This window comes from Mobula hypostoma, chromosome 16 (genome assembly GCF_963921235.1).
Source record: "Mobula hypostoma chromosome 16, sMobHyp1.1, whole genome shotgun sequence".
Taxonomy (NCBI): domain Eukaryota; kingdom Metazoa; phylum Chordata; class Chondrichthyes; order Myliobatiformes; family Myliobatidae; genus Mobula; species Mobula hypostoma.
Genome location: NC_086112.1, coordinates 50,591,501 through 50,616,741, shown reverse-complemented (window position 1 = coordinate 50,616,741; position 25,241 = coordinate 50,591,501). Strand labels below are relative to the sequence as shown.

General features: G+C 41.8%; 1 protein-coding gene across 5 annotated transcripts in view; it reads left to right on the top strand.

The window, feature by feature from the left end:
- Nucleotides 1–25,241, top strand: part of cdc42se2 (CDC42 small effector 2) — a 193,511-nt gene that overhangs the window by 129,249 nt on the left and 39,021 nt on the right. For 2 of the 5 annotated variants that reach the window (XM_063068943.1, XM_063068945.1), the window contains exon 2: nucleotides 4,208–4,511. In XM_063068943.1, coding sequence (XP_062925013.1) covers nucleotides 4,458–4,511 — 54 coding nt within the window. In that variant the 5' untranslated portion in view covers nucleotides 4,208–4,457. Of the gene's footprint in view, nucleotides 1–3,684; nucleotides 3,841–3,901; nucleotides 4,017–4,207; nucleotides 4,512–25,241 lie in introns of those variants that run through there. The other 3 variants (XM_063068944.1, XM_063068946.1, XM_063068947.1) reach the window with 3 other exon arrangements.

Below are 25,241 nucleotides of genomic sequence, written 5' to 3'. Positions count from 1 at the left end.
ACAGAACTTGTGCATTTCTGCCCAGCTGGCTTAGACTGCTTTGAGTGGTGCAGTTCCAGGAGCAACCAGCCTTGACACCTTCTGCAAGGTCAAGAAAGGACCCATATTGTGCTTGAGACAAATCCTGAGATTTATTTTTGACTAGTTGCTTGGAGAAGATTGTGTCCTCTCTACCTTTGTCTGGATGGAATCTGCACTGTGATTCAGGAAGCAGCGTTTCAGCTGCTGCGAGGGGATGGTTGAGGAAGATCCTTGCAAAAACTTTCCCTGTATCAGCAGGGAGAGTTCTCTGAAGTTATTGCAATTAGATTTGTGTCCTTTGTTGATGCTGGCTCACAAATTGTGTCTGAAATAGTTCCTTTCTAGGTCATTTGCGAGACTTTGTATAGAGCTGTCTTTGCAGGGTCCTTGAAATCTGGAATGTTCAGAAGAGCCTTTGATTGTCAGTTAAGGGCAATTGTGAAGATTGTGTATCTGTGCAAACTGTTTCCTTCACCTGGTTTTACCTATCACCTGCCAGTATGTACTCCTTCTCCTCCCCACCTTCTTATTCTGGCTTCTTCCCCCTTCCTTTTCAGTCCTAATGAAAGGACTCGGCCTGAACCATAGCCTGTTTATCCCCTTCCAGAGATACTACCTGACTTGCTAAGTTCCTCCGGCACTTCACTTAAGATTTTCAGCATCTATAGAATCTCTTGTGTTTATCATCACCACAATTTTTTTTCTCAATCTTTCTTGCTGAACATCACCTCCAACAAATTCTGATTAGATAACAAATAGCCCACAGAACAAATGAAAAACTATTCAACCTAAATCACATCTATGCCAGAACTGAGGCTAACACATCTGCTGCCATCAAGCTGCAACAACTAACATTTTATGGCAAAATTACTAACCAGTGTCAACAAACCTTGAAAATATGTAATTCCTTTAAAATGTCCTTATATCATCATTCTTGTTCCATACACAGCTCATTTGCATTAAAGGTTTTTAATAATTAAGCAGAAGAGTATGGAAATACCTTTAGCAGTCTGGACCTATCTACATATAGAGGGCACTTTGATCCCTAGAACTCAGTTTCATGCTGACCAGTCTATAATAATCCCACTTTCCAGCACATACTTGTCTCTCACTTTTATACTCAAACTATCATGAAGTTACAAGCTCTATAACCTTTTCTCAAGTCTCTGAGATTGCTACTTGATATCCCTGTAACAGGAACAGATTCTCTTTCAAATTGCACTAATGCACCCTCACCTTTGCACCCCAAACCATCGTCCATCAAGATGACCGCTACTCTTTCCAGTCTTAGAACTTGTTCAGAAAGACTAGGAGCCCTTCTGGGGTTTGATGTAGACTTCCATGGCCCTGCATACGTTGGGCATTTTGGACACTTAAACTATAGTTAAAATGTTTCATTCATTTGACCTTCCCACTGCATGTCATCTAATGGCTAAGACTCTGTCTCAGAGTGTGATTTTCCTCACCCATTGTTAACCATGGCCTTGCTTCAAAAGGAGGCTTCCTCAGGAAGGCAGGAAGACCTGTAAGATGAAGAGTTCAGGGTACAGGATCACTGATTTCTATTGCTATGGTACTTCAGGAGAATGCGTCAAAAAATCAGAATCAGGTTTACTAACAGATCTCATGAAATCAGCTGAAAGGTTTTGGCCCAAAACGTCGACTGTACTTTTTTCCATAGATGCTGCCTGGCCTGCTGAGTTCCTCCAGCTTTTTGTGTGTGTTGCTCGGATTTCCAGCATCTGCAGGTTTTCTCTTGGATGTCACGAAATGTTTTACAGCAGCAGGACATTGCAAAAATAAGTACAAAATGAATAAATTGTGCAAACGACAAATAATGAAGTAGTATTCATGCGTTCATGGACCATTCAGAAATCTGATGGTGGTGAGGAAGCAGCAGGTGATTGCCCTAAATCTGTCCCAAGAAGTAGAATAGTTGTCCTATTTTTGATATTTCAAGAATTTGAATTATACAGTAAGCATAGTTAAGAAAAATTGATCTTGAAGGCAGAATACAGGGTTAATGGCAGAATTCTTAACACTGTGGAGGAATACAGGGTTAATGGCAGGATTCTCAACAGTGTGGAGGAACAGAGTAATCACTGTCATAGATCCCTCAAAGCTGCAGCCCAAGTTGATAAGATCGTTAAAAAGATGTATGGTATATTGGCTGTCGTTAGTCATGTGACCAAGTTCAAGCGCTGAGAGGTAACGTCACAGCTCGATAAAACTCTGGTCAAATCACGGTTGCAATATTGTGTTCAGTTCTGTTCACCTCATTATAGGAAGGATGTGGAAGCTTCAGAGTGGGCTCAGAGGAAATTTACCAGCATTCTGCCTGGATTGCAGAGCATGTCTTATGAGCATCAGTTGGGCAAGCTCGGTTTTTCTCTTTGGAGCGAAGGAGGATGAGAGGTGATTTGATAGAGGTGTGCAAGATGGTAAGAGGCACAGGTAGAGTGGACAGCCAGCACCTTTTTCACAGGCTTATACAGGGGAGCATAACTTTTAAGGTGTTTGTAGAAAAGTATATGGGGCGGATGTTAGAGGTAGGTTTTGTACACAGAGAATGGTAGGTGCATGGAATGCACTAACAGAGGCAGATACATTAGGGACATTTAAGAGGATTAGAGAGGCAAATGGATGGAAGAAAAGTGGAGGGCTATGTGAGAAGGAAGGGTTAGATTGATGTTGGTGTAGGTTCAAGGGATAGCACAATATTGTGGACACAAGGGCCTGTACTGCTCTATGTTCGATATTCTTAAAACTATGTTGTTCCCTTTATATTCCAGTGCTGCATTATCCTGCTCTTCATTAGAAACTTGAAAGAAAATAGGCTGCACTCTTGATCTGTAACTATGGTGAACCATGATTCTGGGGATTAAGAAACATAAGAAATAGGAGCAGGAGTAGGCCATCCAGCCCATCAAGCCTGCCCCCCATTCAATAAGACCATGGCTGGTGTGTCTGTAAACTCAGCTCCATCTACCTGCCTTTTCCCCTTAACCCTTAATTCCCCTACTATGTAAAAATCTATCTAACTGTATCTTAAATATATTTAGTGAAGAAGCCTCAACTGCTTCCCTGGGAGAATTCCACAGATTCACCACTCTCTGGGAAAAACAGTTTCTTGTCTTGAATTTGGTTGGAGTCTTTCTGCTGTTCGAAAGTCTGGTGTTCAACAGGTCTTGGGACTAAAAGCCTAAGTTCTTAATATCCATCTGAGAATTTACTTCATTAAATGAATGGCAAACTTTAAAGTGTTCCTGCAGCTTTTTAATTTTAAATTAAGATTGAGATACTGGAAGTATTTTAACCAACTATTCCTCTTACACAGCTTTTCTATTAGGTAACTCACCGCAGGACAGTTTCACGTGGAAGGCTCAGACTGCATGAGATGTTTTTACTATAATAATGCAGAGTTCATCATTCAAGCATATATGGCTGAATGAGAATGCTTGCATCAAATGTAACTCCTGCAGCAGTCGTGATACAGAGAATCAGAGCAAAACATTGTCGTCCCAAGATCATAATAGGATTTCTCTCTCTCAGTGATTTTGCATTTCTTTTGGTTTTCGAGCTGATTTCCCTTATATATGCAGTGCTTCACAATGCCCGCTTTTCCCCGCCCACCTGCGTCTCTTTGCGGGCTGCAGTGCAGTCACAGCTCTCTTCCCTTCAGAACACTCGCTGACTGAAACACAGCTGGCCGTCCACCCCAGGGTCTCTCTGGTCCGCCAGCTTTAAGAAGACTGGAGTCGATCATTACAAGGAGGGCTCATACCTGGAACAACCAAATGGAAAAAGGTTTCTATCCCGGTACAGCAGAGTTTAGCACTGACGCTCGTTTCCTACTCGCATCGACCTGCTTTCCCCCGCCCCCCCCCACTTTCTTCTGCTTTGATGTTTTGAAACCATTTTGTGTGTGTTGCACAGGATACAAGTGAAACAGTCAAGTGTGGTGTGGGTTAGGTGATCGTGCTTGATGTTCAAAGGTAAGTAATTTTAGGCAAGCGGGCTGTTGAGTAGGAAAGATTTTCGGCCACTTTTGGCGCTATCCGTGCATATATGGTATAGTAAGTAAGCAATTGTGTGACGGTGAAGGCGACGTTAGTCAGTAATTTTGAACTGTCCGGAACCGTTCATTCCTATATTCGCCAACGTTTAATATTTTAATTTCCTGCAGGTGGACGTTTATAGTCCGAGAGAGAAGGCGTGAACGCTACAAAGCTCTGGAGTGAAGATCCCCACAACGACCAGCTGGCCAAGCACTGCAGCCAAACTACTGCGACCATTGGGATATACCTGGAAGAACTTTTTCTTTCTGTTGCACACGTTGATCTGCCTCGTGAAGGACAAGTGGATTTTCCCACTTTGAGACAGAGAGCCTGGATTCTGTGTCACTGAGGGACCATTTAAGCAGCGGACTGTAAATCATGAGTGAATTCTGGTTGTGTTTCAATTGCTGTATTGCAGAACAGCCTCAGCCGGTAAGTGTGACCTAATTATGATGGCAAGTTTTTATTTGGAGGGTCGGCGGCGGGGTGGGGGGGAGGGGGCGAGCCGAAGAAGATCGCCCAGCCGACTTGGATCCCAATGAACAGCAAACAGGGTCTGGAGAGAATGAAAGGGCCAGGGTATTTTAGAAGGAGGTGATAATAACGGTTCCTGTCTGGTGAGAAGGAGGGTTGAAGTTGATCAGAATCAGATTGACATTCAAAGCATGGCTTCTAATTCTGTTGGTCAAATGCTGTGGAAGAGTGTTCTGCAGGACACACCTCCTGGTAATTTTCCTTACACAGCATTGAAAGTCATTTTTATAGAGCTTCCAATTAGATTCTGGTAAATGTGTTGATATTGTTTTGTGCTCAGTATAACCTTCACAAGCTTTGCTGGCTCCACTGTCCAGGTTATTTGTTCCTGTACACTTTAACTCTGTGCATTCTCCAGAGTTATTTGTTTCTGAGATGCCAGCTCAGTCATTGCTGCTCCCAAGTGGCTTCCACTTTCCACTCTAGCCACAATATTCTTACTGCCTTTCCCTGCTGTCACAGCCTGCAGAAAGATGGTATTAGTGTTAATAATAAAACTGTATCTGAGATTGGCAAGAGTGGATAATGGGGAACAGGGAAAATTAGGACTTTTTTTATTTGATGGGATGGACAAGCACGGACAAGAACAGAATTGATTCCTCATACCAATGAGAAGACCCTGGTGAGCCAACTTATTTAACCATTGGAGTCCTTCTATGAAGCTTTTATCTTTTAATTGAATCAAATGGCTTGCTGGGCTATTTCAGAGGGTGATTAGGAACATACCACATTGCTGTGGCTCTGGAGTCACATGTCGGCCATCAGCCAAGGAAGGCAGATCCCTTTCCCCGGAGGACGTTAGAGAACCAGATGGGTATTTTTATGACAATTTAATTTCATGGTTCTATTAGTCTTTATTTTTAAATTCTGCACCAGTTAATTAACTGCATTTAAATTCTCCTGCTGCTCTGTTGGGATTTGAACTTGTCTCTGAATCTTTTGACCTTGGTGGTTCTTATGAGCTCTTTATTAAAAATGTGGTTAAATAAACTATGGCAACATCTGAGAATGTAACTCCGTACCGAAGAGCATTGGCCAGACTTCTAGCCAAAAGGGGGATATAATATTCTCAACTGCACGTCAGTTCTTGTTAACAGAACATGTAGATACACAATTCAATATTAGAAAATGAAATAAAGTCAGACAGTCAGAAATTTATCCAGATCTTAATTTAAAAATGTCATCGTAGAAATTGTTTTCAGATGACTACTCAGAGAAAAAATTTGCAAAACAAAAATATTATAGACTGCATTTCTTAATTAGGCACTTATTTTCAAATTAAGGCCAATCTTGCTGATTAAGTTTAGTTAATTGTCTCAATATTTCACTTTGCATTGATGTAATCCTTTATAAACTGCATTTACATAGATATTGTGCAAGAGAGAACCCTTGAGCTAGTTTATTCATTTGTAAAATTGTTAGAATAAGCGAAGCAAAAGCTTAAACTAGATGTTCACCAAAATTAACTGTGAACAAGTTCCAAAAAGCAGAAGGAGATATCCTCATTATTTGTAACTTGCTGCTTTGTGAGCTATGATGAGCCTTACAGTGGCACTTCCTGAATGCATGGTTCTCAATAAGACGATATTGAACTTCACAGAAACTTCCTGCTTGAAACAAGATGTTGCTGTCGTATCTTGAAACAGGAAAGGAGATGTGGCTTTAATTTTTTTACGTTAGTGTGAGAGCTTAAGCTTTCATGTCTGGTCCTGTGCCATCTGTTCATGCTGCATTGTCAATTATTGACCTGTGATGGGAGGAGGTGGGTGTGTGGTTGCATTTATAAGCAAGAAGGGAAATTTTGTTTAGAACTCCTCTTCTGCATACTTCCTAGTGGCTGGCTACAAGGATATTAGCAACAGTCTTACTCGGGGAAAGAAAGGAGGATTATTTTATTTTAATCATGGTTACTGGCTCAAATTTTCCTTTTTTAATTAGATCATAGTAATACCATGTTTAAATTGCATAAATCAAATATCAATAACTATCATTTTGCTAATTTGCTATCACTTTGCTAATTTTATGGATTTGTAATTTAAATTGAGGGAGTACTACATTGCTGAAGATACCATAACATAAGTAAGATAAAAAGCCCTGTCTGGACATAAAGGATGCATTGCACTATTGGAAAATAAATATAGATCCAGGACAATCTGAATTTTCAACGTGGGTTACATGTTAAAGTGATCCAGTCCAGTTTGGAATGCTCAAAATAGAAAGAATAAAATATACAATCTGCTATTTTTGGAATGTAATATAAATATATAAACATTGCTCATAAACAGGATATTTAATATTCTACGTGTACTGTAAATTTGCCAGGAGGAGTAGTTCAATTATGAATTCACCGAGTCCTAATACCTTGAAAGAACCGCTGCAGAGACACGAGTTCAAATCCCAGCCAGCCAGTTGAAGAGTGTAAACTCAGTTTATTTAATAACATAAAGAAGAAGCTAGTATCTATCATAGTGGCCATAAAATTACTGGACTGGCATCTAAAAATTCATCTGGTTTACTAGATAACCTTTATAGAAGGCAATCTGCTGCATTATCCTGGTGCATCTGATGAGCAAGTGGCTGAGGGAGTGGTGCTGAGGGCAAGTTTTCAGATTTCTGGATCATTGGGATCTCTTCTGGGGAAGGCATGCCCTGTACAAAAAGGTTGGGTTACACCTGAACCTGAGCTGGACCAATATCCTTGCCAGCACATTTGCTAGAGCTTGGCAGGTGGATAAGACCTAAACTGATAGGGCTGAGGATAGGGTGGTTGGTATACAAGTCAATGCATTGTGTAGGTAGAGTGTGAGGAATGAGAGGCAAATGACAGGGCAAAATTGCAGTCAGTGGGATGAGTTGAAGTGTTACCTGGGGTCAAAATCAAAAAGGATGATGAATACAGGACTGAAGTTGTTGTGTTTGAATGTACACAGCATACAGAATAAGGTAGATGATCTTATAGTGCAGTTAGAGATTGGCAGGTATGGTGTTGTGGGCATCTGAGTCATGGCTGAAATAAGATTATAGTGGGAGCTTAACATCCAAGGGTACACCTTGTATCAAAAAGCATAGGCAGGTGACATAGGATCAGAAGAAGTAGAATCCTTGTGTAGAGTTAAGAAACTGCGAAGGTAAAAAGACCCTGATGGGAGTTGCAAGACCATAAGATATAGGAGTAGAATTAGGCCATTTGGCCCATTGAGTCTGCTCCACTATTTATTTGTGGCTGACCTTCTGCCCCACTCCCTGGCCTTCTCCCCATAACCTTTGATGCCATGTCCAATCAAGAACCGATCAAGCTCTGCCTTAAATACACCCAACTAGCTGGCCTCCATGGCTGCCTGTAGTAATAGATTCCACAAATTCACCAGTCTTTGGCTAAAATAATTTCTCTGCATCTGCGTTTTAAATGGACAGCCCTCTATCCAGAGGCTGTGCCCTCTAGTCCTAGACTCCCCCACCATGGGAAACATCCTTTTTACATCTACTGTGTCTAGGCCTTTCAACATTGAAAAGGTTTTAATGAGATCCACCCCCCTCATCTTTCTAAATTCCAGTGAGTACAAGCCCAGAGCTATCAAACATTCCTCATATGATAACCCTTTCATTTCCAGAATCATCCTTGTGAACATCCTCTGAACCCTCTCCAATGCCAGCAAATTTTTTTCTTAGATGAGGAGCCCAGAACTGTTCACAATATGCAAGGTGAGGCCTCACCAGTGCCTTATAAAGCCTCAGCATCACATCCCTACTCTTGTATTCTAGACATCTAGAAATGAATGCTAAAGTTGCATTTGCCTTCCTCACCACCAACTCTACCTGCAAGTTAACCTTTAGGATGTTCTGCACAAGGACTCCCAAGTCCCTTTGCATCTCAGATTTTTGGATTCTCTCCCCATTTAGAAAATAAATGGGAAGGAATTATATACCAGCCTTTGAACAGTAGCAAAGATGTGAGGTATAAATTACAATGGGAGAATGGAAAGGGCAATTTAGGATGGTCATGGGAGATTTAAATATACAGATCATTTAGGAAAATCAGGTTGGTGCTGGATCCCGTGAGAGGGAATTTGTAGAATGCCTATGAGATGGCTTTTTAAAGCAACTTGTGGTTGAGTCCACTGGGGGAAAGGCAATTCTAGATTGGGTGTTGTGTAATAAACCAAATTTGATTAGGGAGCTTAATGTGAACGAACCCTTCGGAAGCAGTGATCATAATGTGATAGAATACATCTTGCAGTTTGAAAGGGAGAAAATAAAGTCAGATGTATCAGTGTCATGGTGGAGTAAAGGGAATTACAGAGATATGAGAGGGCAGCTGGCCAAAGTTGATTGGATGGGGACACTGTCAGAGATGACGGCAGAACAGCATTGGCCGGAGCTTCAGAAGGTACATGATAGATGTATCCCAAAGATAAAGTGGTATTCTAAAAGGAGAATAAGCCAACTGTGGCTGACAAAGGAAGTCAAAGATAGCATAAAAGTAAACGGGAAGGCATAAAATATAGCAAATATTAGAGTGGTTTGAGGATTGGGAAGCTTTTAAAAATGAATGGAAGGCAACTAAAAAAGCCATAAGGAGAGAAAAGATGAAATATGAAGATAATATAAAAGAGGATACCAAAGGTTTCTCAGGTATATAAAGAGGAAAGGAGGAGCAAGAGCAGGTATCGGATCACTAGAAAATGATGCTGGAGAGGCAGCAATGGGGACAAAGAAATGGCGGATGAACTTAATATGTATTTTGTGACAGCCTTCACTGTGGAAGACACTAGAAGAAATTTGAGAGTGTCAGGCAGAAGTGAGTGTTGTTGCTTGGGAAGATGAAAATTCTGAAGGTAAATAAATCACCAGGATCAGATGGACTACTCCCCTGCGTTCTAAAAGAGGTAGCTGAAGAAATTCTGGAGGCATAATGCTCTTTCAAGAATCACTAGATTCTGGAATAGTTTCAAAAGTCTGGCAAAATTGCAAACGTCACTCCGCTCTTCAAGAAGAGAGGAGGTGGGAGAAGGGTATTATAGGCCCATTAGCCTGACACTAGTGGTTGGGAAGATGTTGGAATCCATTATTAAGGATGAGGTTTTGGGGTACTTGGAGGCACATGATAAAATAGGCCAATGTCAGCATATTTTCCTTAAAGGGAAATCTTGCCTGACAAACCTGGATTTCTTTGAGTAAATAATAGGCAGGATAGACAAAGGAGAATCAGTGGATGTTGTCTGCTTGGATTTTCAGAAGGCCTTTGACAAGGTGCTGCACGGCAAAGAATTTAGCATGGATCAGAGATTGGCTGACTGGTAAGAGGCAAAGAGTGGGACTAAAGAAGGCCTATTCTGGTTGGCTACCGCTGACTAGTGGTGTTCTGCAGGGGTCCATATTGGGACCACTCCTTTTCACGTTATATGTCACTGACTTGGATGGTGGGAGTTGATGGCCTTGTGGTCAAGTTTGCAGACAATATAAAGATAGATGGAGGGGCAAATAGTGTTGAGGAAATAGGGCAGCTGCAGAAGTACTTAGACAGATTGGGAGAATAGACAAGGATGTGGCAGATGGAACATAGTGTAGGGAAGTGTATGGTAGATGGAATAAAGCTGTAGAAGATTTTCTAAATAGCGAGCAAATTAAAACATTAGAGGTGCAAAGGGACTTGGGAATAGTCCTGTAGGATTACGTAAAAGTGAACTTGCAGGTTGAGTCGGTGGTAGGGAAGACAAATGCAATGTTAGCATTCATTTTGAGATGACTAGAAAAGAAGAGCAAGGAACTGATGCTGAAGCTATATAAGGCATTGGTCAGACTGCACTTGGAGTGTTGTGAGCAGTTTTGGGCTCCTTATCTAATAAAAGATGTACCGGCATTGGAGAAGATCCAAGTGAGGTTCGGAAGAATGAAAGGGTTAACATATGAGGTGCGTTTGATAGCTCTGGGCCCTGTTTGCTGGAGTTTAGAAGAATGAGGGGAATCTAATTGAAACCTATCAAATATTGAAAGGCCTGGATAAAGTGAATGTGGCAAGGATGTTTCCTATGATGGGTGAGTCCATGACTAGAGGGCGAAGTCTCAGAATAGCCAAATTCAACTTGGAACAGAGATGAGGAGGAATCTTTTTAGCCAGGTGGTGGTGAACCTGTGGAATTATTTCCCACAGATGGGTGTGGAGGTCAAGTCGTTGAGTATATGTAAAATGGAGGTTGATAGGTTCTTGATTAGTCAGGGCATTCAAGACCATGAGGAGAAAGGGGTTGGAGAGTGATAAAAAATCAGTCATGATGGAATGGCAGAGCAGACTCAATGGGCTGAGTGGCCTAATTCTGCTCCTATGTCTTAAGGTCTCAGGGTGTCTTGTGACTCCAGGCCCATAACCTGGGCAGCAGGCCAGCTGACAGGCCAACCAAGATCATCTTCATTAATAGTAGAGGATGTGCCAAGTTTGTACAGCGAGCAGCAATGAACCAGCCTGATAATATCATAAGAATCACACCAGCTAATGTCCCAGAAGTTCCTGTTACCATTCCTGTCTCATGAAGAGAAAAAAAAACTAGGTGAAAAGGTGTTGAAATGTCCAGTTGCAAAGAAGTGGTGTGGGGAGTCGTCAGCTTTATTCCAAATTGCTTAATCACTTAGCCCAAAATCTCTGTTACAATTAAGTCAGAGGTCAGGCTCTGATTCATTGAGGAGAATTATGTACTCGATGCAGTGGGAAGTTTTCCAGGGCACTCTAAGAGTAATTTCAACTAGGACAATGGCAACTCAACTGAGCTACATCATCTCAAAGACTTTTGAGGATAGATTAAAAAAAAATTCTGGCCCTACTAGCATCGCACGCATCCTATCAATTAATTAAAAATGAGACAGTGCCACTGAAGTTCTTAAGTTTCAACAAAACTGTGCTTTTATAAGTAGGTCAGTTACATACTTGCCACAGAGTAAAATGTGGCATCTCTCATTTCCAGGTCAATTCATATTTGTATAGAAACTGTACCAGGACTTGCTCACTTGAGTCGAGGTTGCCTGCCTGATTTTTCCAATGCGGTGCTCCCTTTGGAGGACTGTAGTGGGAATGGACCATGTTGTCCTAGGACTTCCGATCACATCCCATGTCCTGAGTGCACACTCCATTAATCCATCGATCTCCTCACCGATCCCTCCTGACGCGCCTCATATGTTAACCCTTTCATTCTTCGGAACCTCACTTGGATCTTCTCCAATGCCGGCACATATTTTATTAGATAAGAGAGTATTGGGTTGCCAGGCTTGTCTGAGTACAGCCCAATCCAACCCAACAGTCTCTGTAGTCTGAAAAACAACAATTCGTAGGCATTCATAGAATAACCAGGTTTCACTGATTCCATTTTCGCTAACTCTGTTATTTGAGGAACAAAGACTCAACTTCATCATTTGTCCTCACTTGGATGCTGCAGCTTCAAATACCAACACAAGGAAATCTGCAGATGCTGGAAATCCAAAGCAACACACACAAAATGCTGGAGGAACTCAGCAGGTCAGGCAGCATCTACAGAAAAGAATAAGCAATGTTTCTAGCCCAGGCCCTTCATCAGGACACACGAAGGGTCTTGGCCTGAAATGTCGACTGTTTGCTCTTTTCCATAGATGCTGCCTGGCCTGCTGAGCTCATCCAGCTTCAAATACAGCCGTGTGCCTGGACTAATTTGCCTGTGGTCAAATTAATGGTCACTGATATCTTCCTAACCTAACGTTCTTGCCTGGTTATGGCTGTTGACCTCCCCCACTTCTCGGTGTCTGCTGGTCATTGCCACATCCAGATGGGCAACAAAGGTTTAACTACAAGAGGAAAAGACTTCATCTAATTTCCCTTTTGTCTGTGGGAGCAGGCAGAGAGGGCAATGGGATTTGCCTGCATCGAAGCCTTAACAGAAGCATGGGCACTCCACTCAGAGACTGCAGTCTCATCTTTACAGATATCTGCTTGGCAACTTCTACCCAGAATGCCTGGCTGTTAAAAGATTTTTGTGACACTAAAGAACATGTGTCCAGCATATGTTCATCTGTTGCCTGTCCAAGTCCTTCTGATTCCTTGCATTATTTCATCATTGCAGCATCTACTCATCTCACTGAAACACTCACCAGTAACTAGAAGAGTGTTACTCACACTGTTGCTTATCCTGTTCGCTGACTTCGGAGAACATTCCTGCTGACCTAAGTGCTAATATCAGCAAGAAGTCCCCCATTAGTTCGGCAATACTGTATTGAAATTGTCAGTAGAAGTCTAAATGGTCATTCATTACTCAGAAGTTGACAATACGTTTTTTTTTGAACATCATAACTGAAGATTTATATTTTTGTGATTTCTCACAATTAGTATTAGGGTGACCCACAATGTTGTTTTATTCCATTTGAATGTTGATAATGTCATTTTCATCTTTTTGCCTCTAACTATTTTATCTTAAAGGTTTCTAATTAAAAATCAGAATTGCTGTTTAAACAATGGATTAAAACCTTAACACTTAAAGCAACCAGTTCTCCTGAATGAAGTATTAAAATATATGATGAGCTACAGGTGCAGAGCATAGTTTGTTTTCCAGATTTTTATTACACTTTATTGAAGAGCATTGCATGAAAATCCATGGTAATTTATAAATACTTGCCTGTTGTGGAAAAATCTGGACATTTTGATTGATCAGTTGAAAATACTAAATTGTTGGTGTGCTCTCATTAATACTCATGTGACTGATTCTAGTTGAATGGACAGATGCCAGCTGGTGAGTGGATTTTGATCTTCAAAGGGCTCTGGGCCTGACTGAGATTCAGGGCTCACTTAGTTTGCAATTGAGATCCTAAGAGTGAATTTCTTTATAATTATGTCAATTAGGTTGGGACTTAAATTAGAGGTAATTTTTTTCTGTCTCTGACAGCCGTTTGTTTATTTTGCCTAGAAACTGGTTGGTTAGCAAGTTTTTGTTTTGTATGCACAAATCACACACAAAATATTTTATCCTGGGCTAGATCACTCTAGCAATAATTTCTAGGTGGGATAGAAGCCAGTGGGAAACGGAACTGGCTACCACTGTCCATTATTTACAATAGTGCATGCGACATTTTTCTGTCAGGTACACATCTCAAAATTTGTGTGGTGCTAGTTTCACCTTTGTACCTCAATGTCATGGCAACTCAAAGAACATTCCGTTACCCTGCTGCTTCTTCCATTATGTCGAGGGGCGCTGCAGACTGGGAAATTTGACTCAGCAGCTTACAGTTGATTTCAGGCTTTAAGTGTCCACCAAGTGTGCTGAAACTAACATGGGGGTTTTTCTTTGGCACTTCACTGTAGACATAGCCACTCAGTGGGTACCTCAATGAAAACACATAATCCCATTTGGAACTGTGCAAGTCCCATCTTTTGTGTGTAAGCCACCTCCAATGCCTATGTAACCAATTTTGTGATTTTATGCAAGTAAAATTGATGGCTTTTAGCAGTAAATTCAAAGCTGGTTTATCTCACCAATAAGGGGAAAGTACAGTTTTTGATAGGTAATGAAATCATAAGAGAAGATCCAATCGAATTAAGTTTAGTTTCCATGTGATTCAGAGTATTTCACAGAGCACCTTTTCAGTTAATTAGTGGCAAGAACACAGTAGTTGCCTCATCTGTAACAACTGTTTTTGTGAAGATGCAAACAGGATGCTTGTAGTATTGTTCAAGACCTAACAACTTCTCGACCATCCTCCTTAAATCTCTGCCTCATCATTGTCAGTAACTTGGCCAATTCTTGTATCCTCTGCAAGCCTCTATCCACCACATCCTTCTTTATCTCGGTCTCATCTGTTAGTCCTGTAACCAAGGATGTTAAGCTGACAACCCTACCCCTCTTTAAGCTACATTTTTGTCAGTGTTCCCAACTCATCTATCTTTACTTTCATTTAGGAAAACATCTTTGGCCACAGGCTCCCTTTTTTTTTTATTGTTTGTTTCTCAACCATTCAGATGCTGTCAGTAACACACATCAAAGTTGCTGGTAAACGCAGCAGGCCAGGCAGCATCTCTAGGAAGAGGTACAGTCGACGTTTCGGGCCGAGACCCTTCGTCAAGACTAACTGAAGGAAGAGCTAGTAAGAGATTTGAAAGTGGGAGGGGGAGATCCAAAATGATAGGAGAAGACAGGAGGGGGAGGGATGGAGCCAAGAGCTGGACAGGTGATTGGCAAAAGGAATATGAGAGGATCATGGGACAGGAGGCCCAGGGAGAAGGAAGGGGGGGGAACCCAGAGGATGGGCAAGGGGTATAGTGAGAGGGACAGAGGGGGGAAAAAGGACAGAGAGAGAGAAAGAATGTGTGTATATAAATAAAGGATGAGGTACGAGGGGGAGGTGGGGCAGTAGCGGAAGTTAGAGAAGTCAATGTTCATGCCATCAGGTTGGAGGCTACCCAGACGGAATATAAGGTGAGGTTCCTCCAACTTGAGTGTGGCTTCATCTTTACAGTAGAGGAGGCCGTGGATAAACATATCAGGATGGGAATGGGATGTGGAATTAAAATGTGTGGCCACTGGGAGATCCTGCTTTCTCTGGTGGACAGAGCGTAGGTGTTCAGCAAAGTGGTCTCCCACTCTGTGTCGGGTCTCGCCAATATATAGAAGGCCATATCGGGAGCACCAGACGCAGTATATCACCCCAGCCGACTCACAGGTGAAGTGTCGCCTCACCTGGAAGGACTGTCTGGGGCCCTGAATGGTGGTAAAGGAGGAAGTGTCAGTACTACTTTGCCTTCCATTTTCAGATCTACTTTTCTCTCCTCTGAATCTTTGCTCAGCTTCCCATCCCCAGGACAAGTTGGTTTACGCCTTCCCCAGGTCTAGCCATGAGTACGTCTGTCCAGGTCCTCCTGACACACAGCCTAGCCACCCTGTTCAAGGTCTAGGTTCGTCAGTGCCCCGGGAATTTAAATCTCTCTCCATCGCACCATTTCTCCATCCACACATTCATTTGTACTAACCTATTTTGAAATTCGTTGGACTGTGACACTGGAGGTAACCTTTTGAGATTCTGCTTCTCGGTCTTTCTCCTAATTCTATAAAGTGTGCAGGACCTCCTCTTTCTCTTCCCATGTTAGTACGAATATGGATCATAACCTCCGCCTGTTCATTGTTCTGCTCCTGAAGAGTTTCGCAGCTCCTCAGTGACCCTAGCACCACCGAGGCACCATGCCATTCTGCGGTCATGCCTGCAACAAGAATTGGGTTAAAAATTGTGACTTAATCATTTCAAGTTTATGAAGGAGAACTTTCAATTGACTCTGGGGAAAATAATCTGCCTTTGCAATTTATAGTTGTAATGTAAACCAGGGAGTGAGGGCAAATTGTGATGGACTCGCCCTCTTTTGTTCTGGTAATACCATTTACAAGTGCCTGTGTTGTTAAACGTGTAAACACATAGCTTTCTTGAGAAGACAAGGGCAGAGATTTGTGTGTGTGTGTGTGTGTGTGTGTCTGTGTGTCTGTGTGTGTGTGTGTGTGTGTGTGTTGCAAGGCTGTTAAAATTGAAATTCTGTTGGAATGAAAGGAACCAAAAATTTGGTAGAAGCAGAGAGGTCATCTCTGGCATTAGTGCCTCGATTCAGGTGTTCAGTTGTATCAATCTCAATTGTGTTACGGCAAGATTTGCATATAAAGATGCCTGTGACTAGCATTTTAAGCCTTGCTCTAGCTACTTTTTACATTACCAGCTGTTCAGTTGAGTTCACTGAAAAACTCTATGCAGTGCATCGTTTATATATGTCTTCAGTACAGAAAGTAATCCTTTTGCAGAGATCTTGGCAGCATTGACCCTTTCTACCATTCAACCAGCGGTACTAGAGAATTGCTGTTGTACAACAGGAAACAAACGCATTCCCAGTGGAAATGATGTTAGTCACCTACCTTTAAAATGGTCACTCAGAAGTTATTGCAGGCATTAATCCCAGCTCAGGATTCAGTTGACTGGATTCTAGATGAAATGTTAAATTGATCCCATGTACCCATGATCTTATACTCTTCAGTTTTGTATTTTTTTAAGTTTAATTCTGGTTTTCTTTCTTTCTACCTACTCTGAGGTGTATAGTCCCAAACCCCATTGTATTAGAATCCCAGCATAAAAGTTCAAAGTAAATTTTATTATCAAAGTTCGTATGTCACCATATACAACCCTGAGATTCAAACAAATCAGAGTAAGATTTGTACTGTGAACGGTAGAACACTAGGGAGTATAATGGGTCAGGCGAACCTTGGAGTTCAGTGCATAGTTTGGCATTGTAGGTAGAGCAGGTGGTGAAAAAGGCTTTCAGCCTACTGACCTTCATTTAAGGCACTGAGTCTAGAGGTTGGGACATTATGTTCCACTTCTATATAAGACATTGCTGAGGCCCCTGTTGGAGTACTGTGTGCAGTCCTGGACACCTGTTATAGGAGGGAAAAAATGTGGATGAACTGGAAAGAGTGCAGAGCAGGTCTATGAGGATGTCGCCAGGACTAGAGGCCTGAGTGATAGGTACACGTTTAGCCATACTAGGCCTTTATCCCTTGGAACATGGGAAAATGAGGCGCAACTTTATAGAAGTGTTTTAAAATTATGAGATGCGTAGATAAGGTAGATGGTTAAGTCTTTCCCCCAGGGTAGCGGAGTCCTAAACTAGGGGCATAGATTTAGGATGAGAGGGGAAAGATTTAAAAGGAGCCTGAGGAGCAATTTTTTCACACAGTGTGAGCTGCCAGAGGAAGTAGTAGAGACAGATAAAATAGTATAATTTATAAAACACTTGTATCTGTTCATGGAGAAAAGGGACCTGGAGGGATATGGGCCAAATGCGGGAAACTGGCACTGATGTGATAAAGAGGCACTGAGGAAAATGATCAGCCAAGATCTTATTTAATGGCAGACCAGGCAGGAGAGGACAACCTGGTCAGTATGGAGCTGTTGGGCTCAACGGCCTGTAATTGTGCCATATTTCACTATGCCTCTACAAAATAAGAGCAGGAGTAAATCACTCAGCCTGTTGAACCTGTTCTTCTCATTCAGGAAGATCACAGCTGACCTGATTGTAACTGACCTAATTCAGGCTTACCCCTAAAAAAAATTTCCGAGTTCCAAAGTGTTTGAGTCCCCCTGGGGGCGGTGGGGGGGGGGAGGTGGGAGAGAGAGAGGAATCAACTCACTTGTCCCAAGAATGCAACCACATATGTTTAAACAGTCACCCCATTTCTAAATCGTCCCACAAGATGAAGCTTCCTGTCCACATCCATACTTTCATGGCCCCCTGGGGTCTTGTGTTGTGTGCAGTTCTGGCCTCTAAGTTTTCAACGATGATTGCAGAATTGACCAGCAAAAAATCTTCACAAGTTGACCCTATGACATATCAGGCTGCAAGCCTCAGGCACCAGTTGCCACTTATGCAAGCTGTCAACATCAGAGGTGTATACACCAATAACACAGCCTCTGACCTGCAAGGTTGTTGCTTTTGGCTCAGAGTTTCTAGCCATCATCTTAGAGATTCATTTGTTTACTATTAAACAGCTGGACACTCTTAGCCAAATGTGAAATATTTTCAAGTTTGCGTAAAAACATTGAAAATAGCTCCTCTCCTGCCTGGTCTGCCATTACATAAGATCCTCAGTGCCACTTTATAACATCATCCCCCTTTTCCTGTGATATCCAAGAATCTTTACCTCTCTATTTTGAATTCTCTCAGCGACTGCACCTTCACAGTCCTGTGTCCCATATTGTGAGATTAGATAGCCAAGGAAAGGGAAATATTATCTCTACATCTATCCAGTAAAATCCTGTAAGGATTTTGTTTGTTTCAATGAAATCACCTCATGGTTATCTAACGTCAAAGAAACATAGATCCAATCTGCTTATTTGATCCATCTTAAATGACAAATCCACCATCTCAAGAATCAATCTGGTGAGCCTTCGATTTACTTCCTCTATAACCAGTGTATTCTTCTGAAGGAAAGGGTCTTGGACCTGTACACGGTATTACGGTTGTGATCTCATCAGGCCGGATATAATTGAAGCAACATAAAACACAGGAGAACTAGGCCATTTGACCCATTGAGACCACACCACCACTCCATTGTGGCTGATTTATTATCCCTCTCAATCCCATTCTCCTGCCTTCTCCCCGTAACCTTTGATGTCCTTGCTAGTCAAGGACCTATCAACCTCCTCTTTAAGTATACCGAACGACTTGGCCTCCACAGCTGTCAGTGGCAATGAATTCCACATATTTCACGGCCCTCTGGCTAAAGAAATTCCTCCTCATCTCTGGTCTAAATAGACATCTGTCTATTCTGAGGCTGTGTCCTCTGGTCTAAGGCTCCCTCATCATAGGAAACATCCCCCCCTTCCCTCTACCTAGGCCTTTCAATATTCAATAGATTTCAGTGGGATTCCCTCCTCATTCTTCTAAACTTCAGCGAGTTCAGGCCCAAAGCCATCAAGCACTCCTCATACATTAACCCTTTCAATTCCAGGATCATTCTCGTGAGCCTACTTTGGACCCCCTCTAATGACAGCACAGCATTTTTAAACATGTTTCTGCTGTTGAACTCGAATCCACTTGTATTAATATTCAATGCAACTTTCCCCTTCCTAATCGCTTCCTGTTCCTGCACATTAACTTCCAGTGATTTTTGCATGCAAGAATGTCAATGCCTTTTAGCCTGTGCTGTCATCCAGCCTTGTATCGTCAGCAAAGTAGGATTATTACACTTGGTGCTCTCATCCAATGTGAACAGTTCTGGGCCCCGCACAACACCAGCAGGCAGAGCAGCAAATCAGAAAATGATCTATTCATTCCAATACTCTATTTTCTGTCCATTAACTAATCTCAATCCATATTACCCCAACACCACGGGTTTTAATTTTGTTTATTATTTTATATGGCACCTAGTCAAAGATGTTTATTTATTGATTTGTCCATTTATTCATTTGTTGATTGATTGAGATGCAGTGTGGAGTATGACTTTCTGACTCTTCAAGCTGCACTGCTCAGCAATCCCCAATTTAAACCTGGCCTAATTACGGGAGATTTACAATGGGCAATTAACCTACCAACCGGTATGTCTTTGGACTGTGGGAGGAAAAAGGAAACTGACGTGGTCATGGGAGAACATTCAAACTCCTTCAGACAGTGACGGGTCGCTGGTACTATAAAGCAATGTGCTAGCCACTACACTGCCTCTTCTTGAAAGCCAAATGCAGGTACACTTCTACAAACATAATAAATTCTTAACAGATAGCTAGATTTGGGTGGCATAGTGGCACAGTGGATAGCATTGTTGCTTCACAGCTTAATGATTGAAATTCAGTCTTGGCCTCTGCTGTTGTCTGGGTGGAGTCTGCACGTTCTTTCTGTGTTCATGTGTTTTTTATCCACTCGGCTGCTTTGGTTTCCTCCCATAAATGTGCTGATGGGTTAATTGGCCGCCTTAAGTTACCACTGGTGAACGTGAGCAGCAGGGAAAACAGTGAGTGGGGGGAGTTAGTGGGCATGTGAAAACAAATAGGGTAGAAGTAGTTAAGCAAGGCAGTGAGATTGGAGGGGTGTTCTGAAAGTGGAAATGGAATCCGAGTCATACAGAACAGAAAGGATTTTCAAACACCATATCCACCCCAAACTTCAAGGACCCATTTACAGTAATCTTTCATTACTTCCCATTTATTCTCCCCGATTCCTGCGAATTCCTTCCAGATACTACGGCTCACCTGCACATTAGACTCAATTTGCAGCGACCAATTATCCTGCCAGGGGAAGTCCACACAGTCACAGGGAGAAGCTGCGGATTCCATGCAGAGAGTACGCGAGGTCGGGATGGACCCTGCTCATTGGAGCTGTGTGTCAGAAGCTCCACTGGTTTTATCATTGGACCACCTTTAAAATGTTGGTGAACCAAATAACATTTTTAACATCAATCTACTTGTTTTGTGGTCACCATTCCTCATAACAAAAAGATTTTTTTTTAAATTCCAGATCATTACCTGAATTTATGTTCCACAGCTGGCATGAAGGGATCTGAATTTGCAACTCTGGATTGTTAATCCCTTAATATAAGTGCACCAGCACCCTACACAGTGACCCAAGTGGCCTATTTCTGTATCATGAGGAAACACGGGAAGCAAAATTTCCCCTGTTACTGACGTCAGATTAACTGGTCTTTAGTCCCTTGATTTGTATCCCCTGCTTTGTAAATACATTGCAGTTCTGTGGAAACTTTTCTAGAATCCATGGCGTTTTCGAAGACAACCAGCACATCTTCCAGTCTTCTTTGGAATCCCAAGTGCACTTGTGGGTGTTTTGGTACAGACTGGAAATGGGTTGTGAAGCTAACAAGTCTATGGACATGATCAGCAAGGGGGAAGTATCACACAGTGGTTTGCTGAGAGTTCTGTGTGCTTAGTCGGTGTCTACAACATTTGATTAACCTGTGAGTTTGTTACTAAGTGTAATCGTTCCAATGTGCATTATAACACGTTGCCCCTTTAAGATTAATTTGGTGTGTATTAAATGGTACAAGCGGGAACTAATGCGTGATCAACCATTCTTTTGCATTCTCATTGTGTTCAATTTCCTGAGCCTGTGAGGTGCCGATAGATGTTTTCATGTTGAATTGTTGAGCTGTTTCATCAAAATAGCAACACAGACCCCTGCTCCATAAAAATCTTGACAAGCGAAATGATTATCTAGGCCACTGAATCCCTCTGGATGCATGCAGAATTATTCCATTTATAGGATCCTAACTATACTGCAGCAACACAGCCCTGTAACAGCACATGATGAGAAGGAGGCAGAGCTGGAACAATAATCTGTCAAAATCTTGAAGGTCAAGACACAAAAAGTCAAAGCAGTTTCCTCAATGATTAGAAGTCGATGGAAGGAGGGTTCCAAATAAAATCAGCTCAAGGTAACTGAGAAAATTTGAGGAAGTGATGTGAAGGTCTGCTTTCATTGATGGCTCATTGGAAGAAATGTGTGATTTGAAAAGAAGAAGAGATCTTCTAGCTGGGGAGCCAAGACAGCTTGAGAAACTTGATTATAATATTAAAATAGTATTTTACTATTTGATACTAAAACAGCTCCCTCAATGACCATTAGAGACATGTATATATGTTTGATGGGTGTACAGTGATAGGAGTTGGGAACAGGTGAATCGAACAAACTACCAACCCTGACCAACCTGTGGGATCAGTGGGTCACCTTTTCACCTGTCTATATAATTTGCTCTTCAATGCATATATCACCTGTTTTTAAAAAAAGTCAACTGTAAAGTTATGTACACAACTGTAGTGGTTAGGAACGTAAAATATTAGAAATGGGAACAAGAGTAGATATTCTGTCTTGTTGTCTCTTCTCCGCTGTTCCAACAAGATCATAGCTAATCTGGTGTGGACTGAGCTAAACCTATCTGCCTTAATTCTCCTACTATGCAAAAATCTATTTACTGTAGATATATTTCATGAGGTAGCCACTCCTGCTTCCCTGGGCAGAGAATTCCTCAGTATATTGCTCAGTTCCTCCTCATCTCCCCCTAAATCTACTCTGAATCTTGAGGCTATGTCTCCTAGTTCTAGTCTCACCTACTAATGAAAACTAATGCCTCTATCTTATCGATCTCCTTAATAATTTTGTATTTCTATAAGTTCCCCTCTCATTTCTGCTCTCAGTTCTACTGAATATAGTCCCAGGCAACTCAATCTCTTCTCATAGGCTGAACCCACATCTCTGGAATCAGCCTGGTGAACTTCCTTTGCATTACATCTTTTTTATCTTTCATCTTGGCGGCAGCAGCCATGTCCTTTCTATGCATCAAAGAACCCATATCAATTTCCTTGAAGGTGTCTGAAGAACCAGTGATGGTGAAGGAATTTATATGTCATGATGGTGTACAATTTGAAAGGGAGGATGCAGATGCGAGTTTGTTGTGTTGTTGCTGCTGAAGCACTAAACATTCAATAAAACTCGCGTTGTTGTGTACATACAGGAAGTGGTGGGATCTGTAGGGAGTTGATTGAAATGTGTGTAAAAGAAGTTGCAGAGAAAATCGGGGGGGGGGGGCAACAGGATTGTGCCGTGAGCTGGCATGGACTTGAGGGCCTGAATGGTCTCCATTTGTGTCATAAAGAAATAAGCAATTGTGGGAGGTGTAGTTGCCATACATCTTTCCCTTGTAGGGATAGAATTCACGGGTTTGGAGCATGATCACGGTCATCCAGGTTCAAGACAGTGCACTAATGAAGCATGAATTGTGCTGTAACTTGCTTAGCACTTCTGGAGATTTAACTGAGCCATTTGGGACTCGCGCATTTGATGAAAACGGCCTTAGGCAGCCCTCATGTCGAGACTTCCACATGAAATATGTTCACTTTGCCGAGTGTCAGCGGAAGGAATGAGGAAAACTCTGCTTGTTATTCATGGTTGTTTAAATTCATCAGTGTTAAGGCACAGAATGAAGGCCAGGTTGGTTTTATTCTTGTGCATATGCCAAACTTTGTCATCTGTTATAAAACTTGGTTTCAATTTATTTTTAAAGAAATGGGATTAATTTTAACTTAGTGTCATGTTGTAAAATAATTAATTCTGTGCTGGCACCTTCTGATTTTTATTTTATGATTCATTTTCATACTGCACACACAGTCAAAGTCAACCATGTGTGCATGAGCAAGTCTAACAAAAAGCTTATTTCCGGTGTGTATGTGTGTGCAGTGAGAAAAGGGAAGGGCACACAAGCAGAAGGCTTTAAGTTAGTTGTGGGCTAAAGATGAGTGTGTGGATTTCAGTGATGTCCAAAGCTATTGCAAGCTTTCCTTTGTATGTATGGTTGCTATGTATCTCCAGGCCCCAACCAGACTACCTGACTACACGTACCTTCTCCTTCCCTTTCTTCCATGGTCTTCTGTCCTCTCCTGTCAGATTCCCCCTCCTCCAGTCCTTCTATCTCTTTCACCAATCAGCTTCCCAGCTCTTTACTTCAACATTCCTCCTCTTTTTCCAGTTTCACCTATTATCTGCCCCCTTGTTCTTTTTCCTCCCCTCCCCAATCCCTTTCTTACTCTAACCTCATCTCTTTTTTCCCCAGTCCTGACGAACGGTCTCAGCCCGAAGCGTCCACTGTTTATTCTCTTCCATTGATCTGCCTGGCCTGCTGAGTTCCTCCGGCATTTTGTGGGTGTTGCCTTGGATTTCCAGCATCTCCAGGTTGTCACGTGTTTGTGATTCTACATGTACCCTTGGGTGATTCAGTCCCACAACTGCTCATAAGTATTTTAATCATTTGCTTTTCTTTTTTTAAAAAAAACAATGTAGCTTGGCCAATCAACTTTCCAGCTCTTAGCTCCATCTCTCCCCCTCCTGTCTTCTCCTATCATTTCAAATCTCCCCCTCCCCCTCTCACTTTCAAATCTCTTTCTATCTCTTTCAGTTAGTCCTGACGAAGGGTCTCGGCCCGAAACGTCAACTGTACCTCTTTCTAGAGATGCTGCCTGGCCTGCTGCGTTCACCAGCATTTTTTATGTGTGTTGCTTGAACTTCCAGCATCTGCAGATTTCCTCGTGTTTTGTATTCAGTAAGAATGAATTTGTAAGCTGGTTCAAAGAGGATGGGACCAAAGCTAAGGATGACAGTCAGTCATTGCACATAAAGGATGCCCATGGTTGAAAATCCTAATCTATGGTTTGAGGGAAGAAATGCACTACGATCTACATATGAGTATGTGGATCTGAAGATTGGTGTCCTGCAAATGTTCTAGATTGCAAAATTAAATATATTCCTTAGTTTTCTGTTTTTTAAAATAAAATTTGCTACAGTGCCTAGGTTATGCTATCATTTGCAGGGTGGTTACTGTTATACAGAAAGCTGGTTGTGGTGGGTGTATGCAAAACTTGTGTGGTGTATTATTGTGGTCACCATGCTTTTCTAGGTAACGTAACATGAAACTTCGTGCATTAATATCTGAATTGTGTCGTGAGGAGGAAGAGGAGGGTGGGAGAGTAAATTCCACCTTACCAAGACAAGCCACAAAAATGTCTGCACGAACTACATCTTCCCAACCAAACCAAACAGTCAGTATTCTGTTTTCTGCTGTCTGCTCTTCAGTTGAACATGCATTTTGTGAAATGTGTGATAACTTTGTGAGGAACTTTTAATAACACAACTACAGAGCCAGCCTACTTCACCTTTAGAAGAAAAAAAATGCTGAGGATGTTAAATAGATAAGAATATTAAAAATGTAATATTCTTACCTATTTGTTCTGTGTTAACTTCACAAAGTGACATGGAATCTTGTAGTGCAGTGTAAAACTCTAAACCAAATTGCCCTAGAACAATCAAAAGCTAATTAAAAAAAGAAAACTGAACACTTGTACATAATGGAAATTAGTAGTAAGGTCAGAATTGCTTCGGGTTTTAAACCTACAGGTGTTGGATGATATGCAAATTTTATCAAGCTGATTTTCTTTGTGCCGAACACATTTTAAATCAATTAATCTGCAAAAGCGAAACTTTTTCAAAAAACTATCTATGGACTGGAAATAGTAGTCCACCATAAATGGCAAGCAGTTTAATCATTGTGTGTCATCCCCATATCTGTGGCTGCTGTGGCCTGTCACTGCAGACTT